The sequence below is a fragment of the Dromiciops gliroides genome, chromosome 2 (assembly GCF_019393635.1).
Source record: "Dromiciops gliroides isolate mDroGli1 chromosome 2, mDroGli1.pri, whole genome shotgun sequence".
Taxonomy (NCBI): Eukaryota; Metazoa; Chordata; class Mammalia; order Microbiotheria; family Microbiotheriidae; genus Dromiciops; species Dromiciops gliroides.
Window position 1 is genome coordinate 432991269 of NC_057862.1, and position 16775 is coordinate 433008043.

General features: G+C 41.8%; 1 protein-coding gene across 7 annotated transcripts in view; it reads right to left on the reverse strand.

Moving 5' to 3' along the window:
* Positions 1-16775, reverse strand: part of KCNT1 (potassium sodium-activated channel subfamily T member 1) — a 222431-nt gene that overhangs the window by 60480 nt on the left and 145176 nt on the right. For 3 of the 7 annotated variants that reach the window (XM_043984853.1, XM_043984851.1, XM_043984850.1), the window contains 6 exons: positions 12816-12915; positions 11074-11133; positions 6341-6393; positions 4966-5006; positions 2380-2454; positions 2177-2260 (listed from right to left, as the gene is read on the reverse strand). In XM_043984853.1, coding sequence (XP_043840788.1) covers positions 2177-2260; positions 2380-2454; positions 4966-5006; positions 6341-6393; positions 11074-11133; positions 12816-12915 — 413 coding nt within the window. Of the gene's footprint in view, positions 1-2176; positions 2261-2379; positions 2455-4965; positions 5028-6322; positions 6394-11073; positions 11134-12815; positions 12916-16775 lie in introns of those variants that run through there. The other 4 variants (XM_043984847.1, XM_043984849.1, XM_043984846.1 and 1 more) reach the window with 2 other exon arrangements.

Consider the following 16775-nt stretch of genomic DNA (forward strand, 5'->3'; position numbering starts at 1 on the left):
CTATGAACCAATTATTAGCAAATTGACTGACTGCATTCAACTTTGTTTTAAAAATAACTAGTTATTTGAATGGGTTCATTTAGTCATTGTAAAGTACCCAGTTGCTCTCCTGAATTCAGATTCACAGACTGCTAGAGCTGGAAGGGATCTTAGGGATCATCTGTTGTTTATGAAACAATTGTCTGTTTGATTGAATTCACTCTCCTCACCCACAAACCAGTCAGGGAAGGCAGACACAGCCTCTGTTTCTATGGTTTAAAACAGCAATTACATTCCACTCCTTTCCCATGGCTGATGGGGGAGGGATGAGGAAGTAGCAGCAGAATCGCTTTTGTTAATTGGGAGTCCATCCACGGGGGCTTCACTGCTTAGTTCTGCCCGTAATTCTCAATGAGACCTCAAACTGATCAGTTACCTTGCTCAAATAAGACAGTGATATAAAAATGCTTTATTAACTGTAAACGGATATTGGCGATTGTCAGTTGATTACTTGACTTAGAGTCATATCATGTCGGTGTTGAAAGGCAGCTCAGAGTCTATCTAGTGTAACCATCAATACTGTTTAAGAATCTTCTCTGTAGCCCCCTTGAACACCTCCAGTGACAGGGAGATCACTATGTTATAATGCAGCATGTCTCATTTCTGCATAGCTCAATTTATTAGAAAGTTCTTCCCTATAGAGAGCAGATTTCTGCCTCCCTATAATTCCTACCTATTGGTCCTACTTCTTCTCTCTGGATGCAAGTAGAAAAAGCCCATGATGATAGCCTTTTTTTGCCCAGGGCAATCAGGGTTAAGTGATTGTCCCAGGGCCACACAGCTAATGTGTCAAGTGTCTAAGGCCAGATTTGAATTCAGATCCTCCTGAATCCAGGGCCGGTGTTTATCCACTGTGCCACCTAGCTGCAGGGCCCCCCCCCCCCCAGCCTTTTTTTTTTTTTTTGCAGGGCAATGGGGGTTAAGTGACTTGCCCAGGGTCACACAGCTAGTAAGTGTCAAGTGTCTGAGACCGGATTTGAACTCAGGTCCTCCTGAATCCAGGGCCAGTGCTTTATCCACTGCGCCACTGAGCCGCCCCCCCCCCCCCCCGGCCATAGCCTTTTAAAGACTAGAAGCCAGTTATCATTCACTCCCCTTCTTATCTCTAGTTTAAATGTGGACAGCTTCAACCATCAATTCTCCTCTGATATAGTTTTAAGTCCATCTTTCCTCCTGCCCCAATCTTGGTTATCCTCTTATGGACTCAATTTTCCTCATAAAAGGTGCCCAGAATTGAATACAATATTTTAGATAAGATATGACTAAAGCAGAGAACAGCAGCATTGTGACTTCCCTTTTTCTGGATTCCAGACTTCTATTAACCAGTCAACCAACATGCATCTATTGGGTGCTTACAATGTGTTAGGCAAAAAGCTAGATGCAAAGGTAAAAATGAAACAGTCCCTGCTGTCAGAGAATTTTCACTATATTGGGGAAAACAACACATATATAAATAAGTATATGCAAATACAATGGGAATTTCTTTTGTGGAAAAGATACCAGCCACTGGGGAATCAAAAGACTTCCTAGAGAAGGTGGTGCCTGAACATTGTTTTGAAGGAGATAGAAATTCTAATAGGTAGAGGTTAGGAGGAAATGCATTCTGGACATGTGAGAACCCAACTCATGGGGGTTGGGGCATGGGGGAGATTTATTCTTTTTGTTCCTGGCCTGCTGGCCCCCTCCAGTGGAGAAGTCTCCATGGAATCGAACTCGCTGTCGGGGCAGATAGCATTGCCTTGTTGATTGCAAAATGCCAACATATAGCAGAGCGGGGCCTCTCTAGACTGATTGGCTTTTATGGTTCCTTGGAAAGCAAAGAATTTCAGCTTAAAAGTCTTTCCTGTCAGCTCTTACTTGGCTGGAGTAAAGTAAGACCCAACAAAAGGCTTGATTATATGTTGAATAGATAGCAATATTAGTTAAAGTAAGATTTGATACAAATAAGCTACACTGTGGATAGCTGAGACTTAATGGCATATGCTCAGCTCTGTCCAAAGATATCTTTTGGGGAGAAAACACATACACACAGAGACGCACACACAAACAACCCATGCTAACAGTAGAAGGGAGACAGATAGGCCACCAGGTTTGCTATAATCCCAACTCACAATCCATTCATTCTCTGGTTACTTACAATCATGTTCTCCAAGGCATACTTGGCCAGCCAGCAGTTCAGAAAAACAGGGATGAATAAATTCCGCAGGGGAGGCCAGAAAATCTAAGAAAGAGTAGACAGCAGCATTTGGGATGAAGCTGTCTAGGGATAATTCCCCAGAAGACAGATACCCAGATCAGAAATCCCTCCTCTATAGAACAGGAGATCCAATGCTTATTTACCGTGATGATAAATGGTACTGTGTTGATCATTTCCAAGATGAAAGAAACTCGGAAGATCTGTTCCCAAATGTTTCCCTGTGGAGCCAAACAGTAAAATAGCTTAGAGAAAATTCCAGAGAAGGGGAGAGAGAAAGCTGAAGAGAGAAAAAGCAGGGAGTGAAGCATGGGGAAGGAGAGGTGAAAAGAGGATGGGGAAAGGAGAGAAGGTGGAGCAGTCTGGGAACAAGTAGGGGGGATAAGAAGAGAATAGAAGGGAAGATGGAATAAAAGAAGGTAAAAAGATGTGAGGAGAGAGATGGAAAGAAGAAATGAAGACATCGAGATAAGGGCAGTAAAGAGAAAATGGAAAGCAATGAAAGGGAGAAAGACACGGGGATGGGTGAGGGGGAAAGTAAGGGGGGAGATAAGGGCAAGAGAGGGAGGCAGAAATGGTGGGGAAGAGATGATAAAAGAACTGGGGAAGGGGTAAAAGAAAGAGAAACATGGTGAGGGAGAGGAAGACAGGAAGGGGGACAGGGAAGGAAGAAAGGGAAGGGAGACATTGAAGAGGGGAGAGGGAAGGAAGAAAGGGAAGGGAGACATTGAAGGGGAAAAATAAGGTGTGAGAGAAAGAAGGAAAATGGAAGGAAGAGGGAGGAAGAATAGATATTACAAGCTCCTCCTGTAAAACAATTTCTAAATACTGGGACAAATGACTATTTAACATATATAATTATAGCGACTCATGGAGATGGTAGAAATATTTACACCAAACCAAATTCCATTTCTTGTCCCTTCTCTTCCCCCAGTGCCCAATAGACTATTATTAACCCCCAAAGAAAGAACGGGGTAGCTTTCTGCAGTCTTCTCTCAGGTCCAGTCTTGTCATTAGTGTCCACTTTGGCAGGGGTAAAAGAGGAAGAGGCACACACTTAGCTCCGTTTTCCTCCCCACTACATCTTTTGTTTTGAGTTGAGTCTCTTAACTGGCAACTGCAACCCTAGAGTTTGACTTCCACTTCTGAATAATTAGATTAACAGCCTTTCCTGTGGCTGCCTGGTTCCCACTTCTTTGTTTTTTGAGGGGCAGTGAGGGTTAAATGACTTGCCCAGGGTCACACAGCTAGTAAGTGTCAAGTGTCTGAGGCCATATTTTAACTCAGGTCTTCCTGAATCCAGGGCTGGTGCTTTATTCACTGTGCCACCTAGCTGCCCCTCCGGCTCCCACTTCTATGTGAGAGAAGGCTCATTTGTACAGAGCCAGGAACCAGGATGGAGATTGGCCTGAATGCCCAAGCTCACCTCAGGGACAACCTAATGATAGGGAGAAAGGTCAGCATCTCCTGGTTCAGAGCCAGGAATCTAGAATGATAAAACAAAGGATCACAGCATCTCCCCGAAGAATGTGAGCACAGGGCATCTGTTTGGGAAATCGTCCCTCAGACATTCTTGTTCATAGATTAGACTGTGACCTTGGTTCATACCTTCTCTAAAAGGGAAGGAAGAGGGAAAGGAGTGGGAAGGAAGAGAAGAGGGGAAAGAGAGAGAATAGAGGGAAAGGGGAGAAAAAAGGAGCAAAGAGAAGGAGAAAGGAAGAGAGGGAGGCAAAAAGAAAGAGGAGGGAGGGAAGGAAAGAGAAATGGGGGAGAGAAAAAAAGATAATAGATTAGAAATACTATTTATACAAAAGCATCCTATAGGCCTATTCTTAGGTAGTGAATTTTGGTTTTAAATAAAGATGGGGAAAAACCCTTCAGAGAAGTGAAGGGAATCTAGTTTATGTTATTTCAGAACATCTTTTGTTGGAAGTGTCAGGAAATGAATCTCTGTCTACATCTCCTCCCAGCAGGCCTTGAGGTATAAACAAGGACAGCAGCCTTGAGAAGGGGTCAGGGTTTTCTGAATTCTGACTTAAGAAGCTGATGTTTGTGGCTGGGTGAAGGCATTTTCCCTCCCAAAGAGAGAGAAAGAATCAACGCGATAACACGGAATGCAAAGAAATTGTAACTCTAAGAACACAAAATGCTAAAAAACTAAAATAAGGGAGAGGCAATGAAATGGATAGAGCACTAACTGCTCTTGCAGCCAGTGAGACCTGAGCTAAAATTCTTCCTCTCTGTAGCTGTGTGACCCTGGGCAAGTCACTTTAACCATCTCAACCTTAGTTTCCTCAACTGTAAAATGAGGGGGTTGCATTTGATGGTTTCTAAGGACCCTTTCAGCTCTAAAACTTAGGTACCATAATATATATATGTATATATATGTGTGTGTATGTATAGTGTGTGTGTGTGTGTTGTATATATATATATATATATATATATTATATATATATATATATATATATACTATATGTGTTAGCTATTACTATAAAGTACGGAATTTCTTTCAGTTGTTCCTGTGTGATCAGTAGGTCTTATGTTCTTTGTCAAAGGATATCTCTGCTCCAGTAGCTGGACTACATACCTACTTTCCATCTAGGAAATGAAAAAATACAATCCAGGGAGAGAAGAAAGGACATAAACAAGTAGTATTATACTCCCCCTCCGTCCCCTAGAGATTTTCCAAGGAGATTCTCCTGATCTTTCAAGGAGATCAGGGGAGAGCTTACCTTGTAGCTGAGATAGATGAGGAGGCATTGTCTCAAGAAAACTTATTAATTGCAACAATGACCTAGAAAAGAACAAAGAGTAGACATTGGACCTCTGGATAACATGAAGAAAAATTGTGGTGGAACCAAGGGTTGATACACTAGCCAAAGAAGAGGGGCAGGGCTCAGGGAGGGAAAGAACATGGGCTAGAATATCTGGGGGTAGCTCGACTCAGAAATCCTTAGGAAAGAAGGCAGCAAGAATAAGAATGATCCCAGGCCAAGTTCTGAAGTCACTGAAGTTTCTTTTGATTGCTCTGCCTTCTACCCTTTTGAATCCCTCCTGAGGCTCCCAGATGGCCTTGCCCCCAGGACTGTTCTCTGTCTCATCCTCAGGGTCTTTTCCCCAGCATTAACTAAAGCAGGGCTATTACCCGATAAGGGCTTAAGGTGTCATCCCTTCTAGGGATATTTGCACTTTAATTCCATTCCATTTCATTCCATAAGTATTTATTAACCACTGGGAAGTGTGCTAGACACTCTGTGTGTGTGGTTTTTTTTGTGGGGGAGGCAGGGTATTCACAAAGACAAAGCAAAACAGCCCTTGCCCTCTGAAAGCTTACAGTCTATTGGTGGGAAACAATAAATACACATATAAATATAAATATAAAATATATTCAAAGTATGGGGGAAGGAAGGAGGGTATATAGGTTTAATATGAAGGTCAGTTTGTTAATAGAGTAGACATTCCAGAGGATACAACAGGAGGCTGAGAAAGAGTGGGATAGGAATACCAAAGGTACGGGCTGACGAGACAGTTATGAGGGTTCCCCAAGGAGTTGTGGGTAGGGAAAAGAACTTCTGCCTAGACATCCTACAACTATGATCCTTAGAGAATCTGAGTGCCATACTCTTCATAGTAGCAGAGGAAATGTTGATTTGATTACCAGCTCCTGAGAAAGAGATGGAAGGTCGGGGGAAGGGATACAGAAGAAAGTGGTATGTGATAGAGAGGATGCCTAGTGCCTGGTTCTTCCTAATGGAGAAGCAGGCATTGCTGGAATCTGAGGGCCTTAAAGAAAGGTTAACAGGAGACACTGGGAGATTAAAGGCCTTCTTACACCCAAAGAAATAAAATTATAATGGTGGAATTTTAGGCTCCAATATGAATCATCAGGAGATATTTGGAGTTTGGGGGTGGGCTTTCCTTCTACCTCCAAAAGTAATCATTACTGTAATCCTGAGTACTTATAAGGTACTATCACAAGCAACATCAGTTTCTATGGGTATTTTTCAAGTTAGCAAGTTCAGAGAAATTATCTAGAGGGACTTTCTGAAATCTCAGGCAAAGAACCTTTGCAGATGACTTCTGAATTACCTGCCAAATTGTAGTCACTCACCTGAAGTGCCCAGAGAGTCATTTTTCTCTCCACCCACAAGATTGGTGCCCTGAAGAGAGAAAGAGAAAATGCAAAACAACTCCAAGACAGGTAAAAAACCAGATATTACTGTATTACTTTTTATCCCGCCTTTCTTGTAACTACCATTACCGATTGCTGATCATCTTCCATAGACATGCAGGTAAGTCCAAGAGCTTTGCGAGTGCTGGTTTCCCAGGACTGCTGGTTCTGTTTCCAGCCCAGCCCTGGCAACCACCATCCTGGGAAGCCACCCTCATGGAGAAATGGCCTGGCACCCACTTTTGCAGGTATTAGAGCCCCAGCCGCTGAAGACCCAGAGAAGACAGTTCTTGCCACCAAAGTCTGTAGTACTGTCAAATGGTTCAACATCAGAAACCAAGATCATTTTGGGGAAATGACATTGAAGATAATTAATCACTTTGTCACTGCACTAAGGACCATAATAATACCATTCCATCTGATTAGCAGCTGAAACCTATATGTATTGTCTCCTCCATTAGAATGAAAGCAGGGACTGTCTTATTTTTTTTATTTGTATCAGTGCTTTGCACATGGTAAGCACTTCAATAAATGCTTTTTCACTCATTCATTCGTTTGTTCATTCATTCATTCATATTCAAAATCAGTGGTCTGCCCCACATTACCCAGTATCATCAATTAATATTCACAGCTTCAGAGTATATTTCATTCCTTATGGCAGATGACCTTTGCATTATACAGGAAGAAAGAGGTTCCCAGGAAGATCAGTATTGAAGACATTGGGTCAGTCTTTCCAGAGGAAGATTTTGCTCACCACATTGGAAAAGTTCCTAACAAATCCAGAAATTTCCTAACTAATCCAAATTGGGATGAGCTGTCTCAGGAAATAGTGAGTCCTTTGCTCAAGCATAGGCTGGAAGACCATTTGTTGGTTATGCTGAGGGAATTCCAGTGGAATGTAAGCTCTTTCTAAGAGGGATGGTTTCATTTTTGTCTCTGCATTGTCAGAACCCTGCACATAGTAGGTGCTTCATAAATGTTTGCCGAATTGATTCCAATTCCTGCTCAGCTATGATGGGTTGGACCAGATGATCTCCAAGGCTTGTATAGTTCTGAAATTCCATGCTCCTGCATTTGTCTTGGGTTTCTTCCAGTTTCAGGACTTTCCAACCTTGCAGGGCGGGGTGGTCAAGAGCTTTTCTATGTTGGCACCTTTGCATAACCCCAGAAAGATGGGCAAGTGACAATGAAGGGCAATATGGTGTGGGAGAGCTGACAAGGAAGGAAGCTCTAATGACCAAGATGTGTGAGGCCTGAGCTGGGAGATGTCTGATAGATTTGACAGCAGACCTGTGGATGGCATAGTAGAAATGAAAGCAAGCCTAACTTAAAGAATCAAACCAAACCAAACCCTAGTTCCTCACTAGGCCTGCAGCCAGCAGAATAGAGCAGGTGTTTAGAGCTGGCAGGGTAGCCTTGGACATTTTAAAATCTCTAACGTCTTGGCAGATAATTGCCCTCCCTCATTTATCCAGTGAAGTGAGAGAGCTGGCTATCAGGAATACTCTGTGCAAGGATAGAAAGGCTGCATTATGCCAAAGAACAAGGGGTTTCGCTAGGGGAAATGGAAAAGGTGAGTGACTAAATTGCATAGCCTCTGGGACCAGCAATTCCTGGACTTATGGAAGTTGTGATATCCTCTTGTTTAACTTCTGGGCACCTTTTTCCTTCTTCTACAGGTACCATGTTAGAGAACTTACAAATCCAAATGTAGGGGGCATGTTGGTTGAAATATGGCTCATGAGCACCTGGGTGATAGTTCATAGATGGGCTCTTAGGATTATATATGTAAAGCTGAGAAGGACCCCAAAGTCTTTCTAGGGAAACCCCCTCATTTTTACATGTAGCAGTAGTTAACAGCTAGTAAAAGTTTGAGACCAGATTTGAACCCAGGTCTCCCTGATTCTAGACTCAGTAGTCTATACACTGAGCCACCAAACTTCCTATTTCTGAATATATTCTTCCCCATAAATCTCCTCTTGAAACAGAGTCAAAAAGGAAAACCACCAGAGAGAGACAGAGAGAGAGAGAACAAAATAATTCAACAAAACCATTTCATTCACTGATCAAGTCTGATAACATATGCTACCTTCAACATCTGGGTGATGTTTTGCCCAGCAGCAGTATGTTAAGTGGCAAGAGCTTTAGACTCAGAGTATATGAGTTCAAATCTACCTTTATCATTTACTCTCAGTGTGCTCTTAAACAGGTTTCTTAAACTCTATGGATATCCATTTCTTCATCTATAAAATGAGGGGATTGAACTAGACAACACCCAAAGTTCTTTCTGCTCTGAATCAATTAACCAATGGCCATGGTGATGGGGACATGTCTCTTATGGCTTCAAAGATGACATTGCCTGAATGAGCTGTTGGGCAGAGATGATAGAAGGGGCAGGTATGTGGTACCAAGGAAAAACTGAGGAATGAACAAGACTGAGGGAAAGAGAGAAGCAATGTCAGTATGGAGGTATAAAATCTCCTGTTGGTTCTGTCTCTGCTTGTGAACTTGGAGGGCGTGGCTCCCTGACACTCCTCCTTGATGTTGGAAGGCCACAGCTTGTAATGTCCTGTTTTCCCTCCTGCGAGAAGGTTTGAGCTGGTGGGAACACCCTTTCTCTCTCTTTTTCCTTAGCTCTGCAACTAACCATGACCGTATGCATCTACTTTTAAAACAAAACAAAACAAAAACCCAAAAACCACAGCATTTTAAAATTACAGACTAGAAAACATGAACATTTCCATGTACAAAAAAAGTCAGAAAAGAGGACTTTATATGAAACCTTGACTCAATTAATACAACTTAATTCATAAGTTAACTACATATGGTTTTATATATTAAATTTAACATGGTAGTACCGGCATTACTTTGCTTGTTTGTATCTCTTCCTAAACTTCCTTCTAATCTCTTCTTCTGTGCATTTTAAGAAATGTTTTATTTCTTTTCTTTTTGTTTTGTTTTTCACTATCGCTCCCTCCCACTTTGTCACCCCCCCCCAGGTCTCTTACCCCAACCCTTGGCACCAAAGTCTTCCTTTGCAACAAATAAGTATAATAAAGTAGAATGCATTTGTGTTTATTGATCAAGTCTAAACTCGATGTCTGATTCTTCAGTTCTAATTCACTATCTCCCTGCTAAGGGGCGGGAGACATGCTTTATCCTCTAGAGTTGTGATTGGTCATCTAGTTGAACAATGTGTACCTAACTCTTCTCTAAATACTGCTTAATGAACAAATTTGGACCCTGAAAGTACTGAAACCACAGCATTCAGCATCGAAGGGATGACAGTCCCTGAGGAAATCATTACCTAGAGACTCCAAGAATACCTCCCTAGACACACTACCTTTTATGGATAGTTGTTTACTCACATATTCTGCCCGCTTGTTTCTGAGATAGAATTTTCTCCTCATGAAACTCACCTGGCTACAGCGATCTAATTAGTAGCATTCCTGAATCTCTGAAGTTTTGGTAAGAATAGGCACGGAGATGGGAACTCTTTCCAAGTGAAGCCATATATATTTTTTAAACCAGAAATCAATGGAGGAATTTACTTATTTCTTTGAGGTAATTGGAGTTAAGTGACTTGCCCAGGGTCACACAGCTAGTAAGTGTCTGAAGTCACATTTGAACTCAGGTCCTCCTGACTTCAGGGCCAATGCTCTATCCACTGCACTACCTAGCTGCCCCAATAGAGGAATTTATACTTCATCTACTCTCACCAAGCTTTTAGAGGGTCTGATGTAAGATGGGGCTGCTTGTTCAGCTATGTGCTCTTCCAGAGAGGAAATCACTCTCTGGGTTGCAAAATTTCCAAGGGCCCAAGGAAAAAAATCCCTGCATAATTTTCATTCTTGTGTTTTGGTGGTAAAAGAACTTCATGGAAAAAAGAGAAAACATAAATAAAGAAGCATAAGTTAAATTAATTATTCTACTAAAGCTAGTCTTTGATATGTTGTTATGTTTCAGAGGTGAGGTCCTAAGGTCCTATGGAACTGGAAGGGTTTGAGTATGAGGCTGCCAACAGATTGTACATCAGTTTTTGGAAGGCCAGCCTAATTAATCTTGGGAGAAGTTCATCAATCAGTCAATCAGTCAACAAGCATTTACTGAGCACCAGGCAGTGATGGATATTAAGAGAAAAAATGAATTAGTCCTTGATCTGAAAGAGCTTACATTTATCACTGAGGTGACAATATAATCAGACTTTTAAAAAAATTTTTGCCCTGGCCATCCTGGAAAAACACCAGCTAAGTAACAGAGGGATATTATCTGTGTTAATGAGAGAATCCACACTGAAAAAAATCACAAATCCTTTACTGTAGGTTGCTTGCTTGATCAATTTATTCATTTATTGTGAATTTTTTAATTTTTATTTTCCATTTTTTAAATTAACAAGCAATTACCACCTCTTTCCATTGGAAAAAAACCAAACCAAACCAAACCTATATAACAATATGCATAGTCAAACAAAGGAAATTACCATAGTAATTTATTCTATTTAGGATAATTTCATATTCTCCATCAAGAGAGTTGATAATAATTAGGGAATCTCAGGATGAAGTTTGGGCAACCTTCTCTAACACAAAAGACCATTACTTGACATCCCTCAGCCTTTTTTTGTGGGGGGGGGGAAGGGGGGGAGTTCTTTCAAGCCTAATCATTCACTTACCAATTGATCTCTGGTGATGACTGGTTGAATACTGTGTAGTTCTGTTTGGAGCAGCCCCAGCTGTGGAGAGCCATGGAAGACAAGAGAGAGACCACCGCATCAGAGAGAAACAAGACCATAATCATTTGTTGAGAATGGCTTAGACCTAGAGCATTGATCTACCCAGTGTCACACAGGTCTTCCTGGCTCCCAAACTGGCTTTCTATTTATGATACTATCCTGTCTCTCCAAAAAGGCAACAGCAATAAAAATCAAAGCTTATTTTTCTAAAGAGGTTTGAACTTTTCAAAGCTCTGGCAACACATATTAGTTTGTCCTTGCAAAATCCGTTGAGGGTAAGTGCAGGTAGATGTTATTACACCCATTTTTACTGGTGAGAATGTTGCATCCAAAAAGGTCAAATGACTTGCCCAAAGTCATATGTCAAATTAATTGATGAGTTGGGACTAGAACGTGCACTTCTGTGCAGTTTTGGTAGATGACATAATGTTCCTCCCACTCCCATTCCCAAATCCTTGGGGGATCACTGTCAGTAACTGTAGCTGCAAAAATACAGTGTCTGAGAGCATCTGCAGGAAAGGGATGGGTATCATTCTGGAGGTATGGCACCCGAGACATCAGAGTCTGAAGTCTGGCTGTTGGAAGGAGGATCAGAGGTGTGGGAAAGAATAGGAGAAGAGAACCAACTAGTAAAGTTGTAGGGTTCTAGGAAGTCACTGGCCCAACCACGAACAGGTCAGATCCACCAGATACTCTGATCATATATATGCATATATACATATACACATAAATATGTATATATAGATATAAATATAATAGAATCGATAACTTGGGGTTGGAACTGATATACACACATGTATATGCACACATGTGTATGCATACATATGAATGTATATACATTATATATGTGTACATGTGTATGATCATGTATTAATTCTAATCCCAACTCATCAATTATTTTATATAAATATATATGCCTATCTATATCCACATATATACAAATATATGTGAACATATATATTTGTGTGGATATATCAGTTTCAATCTCAATTCATCAATTATATTTAAATATATATAACTATCTGCCTATCTATTCATATATATATACATATATATCAGTTCCAATCCCAATCTGTCAATTTTTTTATAGATTCATATATGTACATCTGTCTATCTATCTGTACATCTACCTACTTATCTTATAATATATCTCCATAGCAAACTATTATTAGAGAGAAAGAATATAGCGTCATGTAGAGAGAGCTGGAACTGGATTCAGGAAGAGCTGAGTTTGAATCCTCCCTCAGATACAGTTAATATATCTGTGTTATCAGGGTAGCTAGGTGGCACAGTGGATAAAGCATTGGCCTTGGATTCAGGAGGACCTGCGTTCAAATCTGGCATCAAACACTTGACACTTACTAGCTGTGTGACCCTGGGCAAGTCACTTAACAAAAAACATAACTGTGTGATCCTGGGCAAGTCATTTCATTTCTTTGGGTCTCTATTTCCTCATCTGTGAAATGAGAGAGTTGGACCTGATGACCTCTAAGGTCCCTTCAATCTCTAAATCTATGATCCTGTGATCACAAACTAGCAGATCCCCCTAGGGGATCCATAATAGATCCTTTCTTGTCACAAATGAGTAGATCCCCACAGCAAACCAGGGAATTTCCAGAATGCATCCCCATTACAAAAATTGGGATCTCTTGCAGACCAAGATGGTTGCCTTGATGACTCACCATCCAATCCCCTGGACTGGGTCATCGAGCAGGACTCGGACAATGTACAGGAGACAGGTGAGCAGCTTTAGAGAAAAAGTTGAACAACTGATCCTCAGGCCTGCAAGAGGGAAAGAAGCATGTTAGGAAGGAATGGAAGTGGTATCAGCAGACATATATGTGTGTGTTCATCCCCAGCCTTGACAGCTCCAGCATGGGCTCTGATTCTCTAGAGCTGACAATGACTTCATTGGGGGGAAAATTCACTTTCTACACTTTAAAGATCAAAGCAGAATGAGGCAATATTTAGGGCAGCCAAATAACACACGGCGCAGAGTGTTGGACTTGGAATCAGAAAGACTCGAGTTCAAATTCTGCTTCAGACCCTTCCTAGCAGGGTGACCCCAGGCAATTCAGTTGGTCCTCTCTGGGCTTATAGTGATTGTCTTTTTTTTTTTTTTGGCAGGGCAATGAGGGTTAAGTGACTTGCCCAGGGTCACACAGCTAGTATTTGTCAAGTGTCTGAGGCTGGATTTGAACTCAGGTCCTCCTGAATTCAGGGCCGGTGCTTTTATCCTCTGCACCACCTAGCTGCTCACAAAAAGTTTTATTGATATATTTTTTCCCTCTGGCTTGTAGTACCCTCACCTACAAAATGAAGGGATTGGACTTGATGACCTCTGAGGTCCCTTCCAGCTCTAAATCTCATGAATCTCAGGCCTACAGAGATGTATAGGTCCCTGGAGGGAGCTGGGAGTATTTGACCACGTGCCCAGGTTACCCTTTCTCAGCTTCAGGTTCTCCTCTGTAGAATGAGGCTAATGAGAGTGCCTGTCTTATAGAGTTGTTTATGAGGATCTAATGAGATAATAGATGTAAAGTGCTTTGCAAACCTTGAAGTGTTAAGGAATTGCTAACTAGTGTTATTGCTAACTAGTATTATTATCAATTATCTTCTGGGTCTGGCACAGGATACATATGATTCTAAGCAGCCTTGGCATGACCCCTTCTTTCTACTCCGGAGCCTCATCTATCACTGACTCTGCTAAGGGCCGCCTAATGTCTGAGCAGAGGGAGGCAGGAAGCTTAGGATTTGCTGGCAGAGACCCCACAACTACTAGCTTTTGTTTTGGTCCGCTAAGGCAGAAAACACTAGGAATGTTATAGAGATGACACTAGATTGCTCTGAGAGGAGTTTTTCTTGTTTTTAGTCACAAATGACTAAACTGTTTTTTTTCCTTTTTTCATTATAAATTTAATTTGTTGTTGTTTGGTTGTTTCAGTTGTATTTGACTCTTTGTAACCTCATTTGGGGTTTCTTGGCGAAGACACTGGAGTGGTTTGCCATTTCCTTCTCCAGCTCATTTTACAGATGAGGAAACTGAGGCAGACAGGATTAAGTGACTTGCCTAGGGTCACACAGCTAATAAGTGTCTGAGGCCAGTTTTGAACTCACAAACATGTTTTCCTGATGCCATGCCCTGCCCTTTATCCACTATGCCACCTAGCTGCCCTATATGAATTTAATAAACATCCATAATTTTGAACATTTCAATATACAAACAAAAGAGAATTATATGTGAAACTGTGATCTCTTATTAGATATAGTTTGGTTTTTTTAAAGTATATATTCAATTTAGCCTTGTACCCTAAGCAACCCTCACCCCATTCCACTCAGCTTGTCTGTGTCTCCTGCTGAACTTCCTTCTGCTCAAACAGGAACTTTCAAGAAAGGCTGATGTAAGGAAGAACATCCTAAAAACTAAATCTGCTACAAAATGATGCAGGCTGCTTTCTGAGGGAGTGAGCTTACCCTCACTAGAAATATTCAGGCAGAGGTTGTGTGACCCTGTGAGGGATGCCACAGAATGGACCCTTGCACAGGATGGGAGGTTGGGTGAATGGCCTCTGTGGTCTATTCTGGTTTTAGAATTCTGTGATTGAAGAAAGGCTAGGCAGTTTCCACAATGCTATGTCAGCCCTCCTGGTTTTTTAGTGCAGCCTCTGACCAGTGTCCCTGAAGGCTCTAGGGAGCAGTCTTGGCTTCTGACTTGGAACAAACATTTCCTTATAAACTACCAGACTCAATCTGTTCACTGGAAAAGCCAGTGGCTTTGCCCTTGTTGAGAACTAGAAGAGTAACTTCTTCCCTCCATTCTCCCCAAAACTGATCCCTCCCCTCTCTCCCACCCCCCAACACACACATACTGAACATGAATTTTTCCCTCCTCCCTCTGAGAAGCAGGGAAGGGCTACAGCAAACAGCCCCTTCCTTGAACAGAAGTTGCAGTAGGGGGTTGGGGTGACAGAAAGGACTTAGATGGTAAACTTTAGTGAATTACAGAAGCATATAGTACATGGTATGTTGCACTTGGAGTCAGGAAGCCCTGGGTCTGAATCCTTACACAGACACTCACCAGCTGTGTGGCCCTTGGCAAGTTAAATGGCCTCTCTGGGCCTGCAGTCCTCTCACCTGTAAAATGAAGGGATTGGACTTGATGTCCTTTGAAGTCCCTTCTAGTTCTAAATCTATGGTCCTATGAATCTCAGGCTAACAGACTATGGTACATCCCCGGAGGGAGCTGCAAGTGGTTGCCCATGCTCCTTGCTTTAACTTGGGGTAGATTAGCTTGATCGGTCCTGGAGATGAGGACAGCATAGCCAGGCCCTGCCCTGAACAGAGAGAAAGACGCTTTTTGGCAACCAAAGTGCATCTCTGGTCTTCCCCCAAATGACCCCATGGCATCTTACTCAGGGGACAGTGTCACGGGCTGTGGCTAATCTTGGCCCCATTTGGGCACTTCTGATGAGTTTAGGTGTCTAAGGAGCAGTGTATTAGAAACACAGCAAGAGAATTAGAGAACTATAGAGCCGAAAGGGACCTTAGAATATAGCAACACGGGGGCAGCTAGGTGGCGCAGTGGATAAAGCACCGGCCCTGGATTCAGGAGGACCCAGCCTCAGACACTTAACACTTACTGGCTGTGTGACCCTGGGCAAGTCACTTAACCCCAATTGCCTCTCAAAAAAAAAAGAATATAGTAATATGATGTCAGAGCTAAGAGGTCATTCAGGTTTTTCCCTTCATTTTCCAGAGAGGAAAACTCTTAGAATGTCTGTATTGGAAGGTATTTTAGAAATTTGATCAGGTGACCAAGTCAGGCACAGAGCCAGACATAAGCTCACATCTCCTCTCTCCTAAAAATCAGAGCAACCTAGTTCAGTGGAAAGATCACTGGATTTGGAATCTGGTGTCCTGGATTCAAGTCCTAGTGCCACCACTGACTTATGACTTGTATCCATTATTTTGGACATTAGAGAAATAGTTTTGCTTGACTATGTGTATTTTTTTAAAATTTTTTTGTATGTGTATTTATTATAAAAATTCCTTCCTTCTTCCCTCCCTCCCTCCCTCCTTCCTTCTTCTTGAAATTGATTTCTAACTAAATAAGTATTCAGACCTGGCCAACAGCAACCAGCAGAGGGCGGGGCTCTTTCATTTATCGTTTATAAAAGGCTTTTTGAATTGGTTGTTTGGCTAGCGAGAGAACTCATTAACAACAACAAAGACAAGCCTTGTTGACAAAGCGTCTTCATTGTGCTTTGCAAATATTCCATAACCCTTACTAAGAGGCAGGGGTTATTGATGTGATGGTTAATTAAGGCTTTGGAACACTCAGTAAAAGACATAGCCTGTGCATCTTAATTACCACAATGTACTATTAATTAGTTCTATGGATCACACAGTGATGAGACTCTTTAGAGTTGGGACAAACATTAAGGGCTGAGCTGTCATGTTCACAACATAGTTTTGGTTCCTGGAAATGCTGTATGATATGGCAGGGGTAGGAGCCAAGGCAGAGGATGCCTATCTGTGGGATCCTCTATACATTGCAAGGCATAGAACCACAAATCCTTCAAGACTATGGAAAACCTTCATTTAATGATCTTTTGTCTAAGTCACTATCATTCTGCAAATAG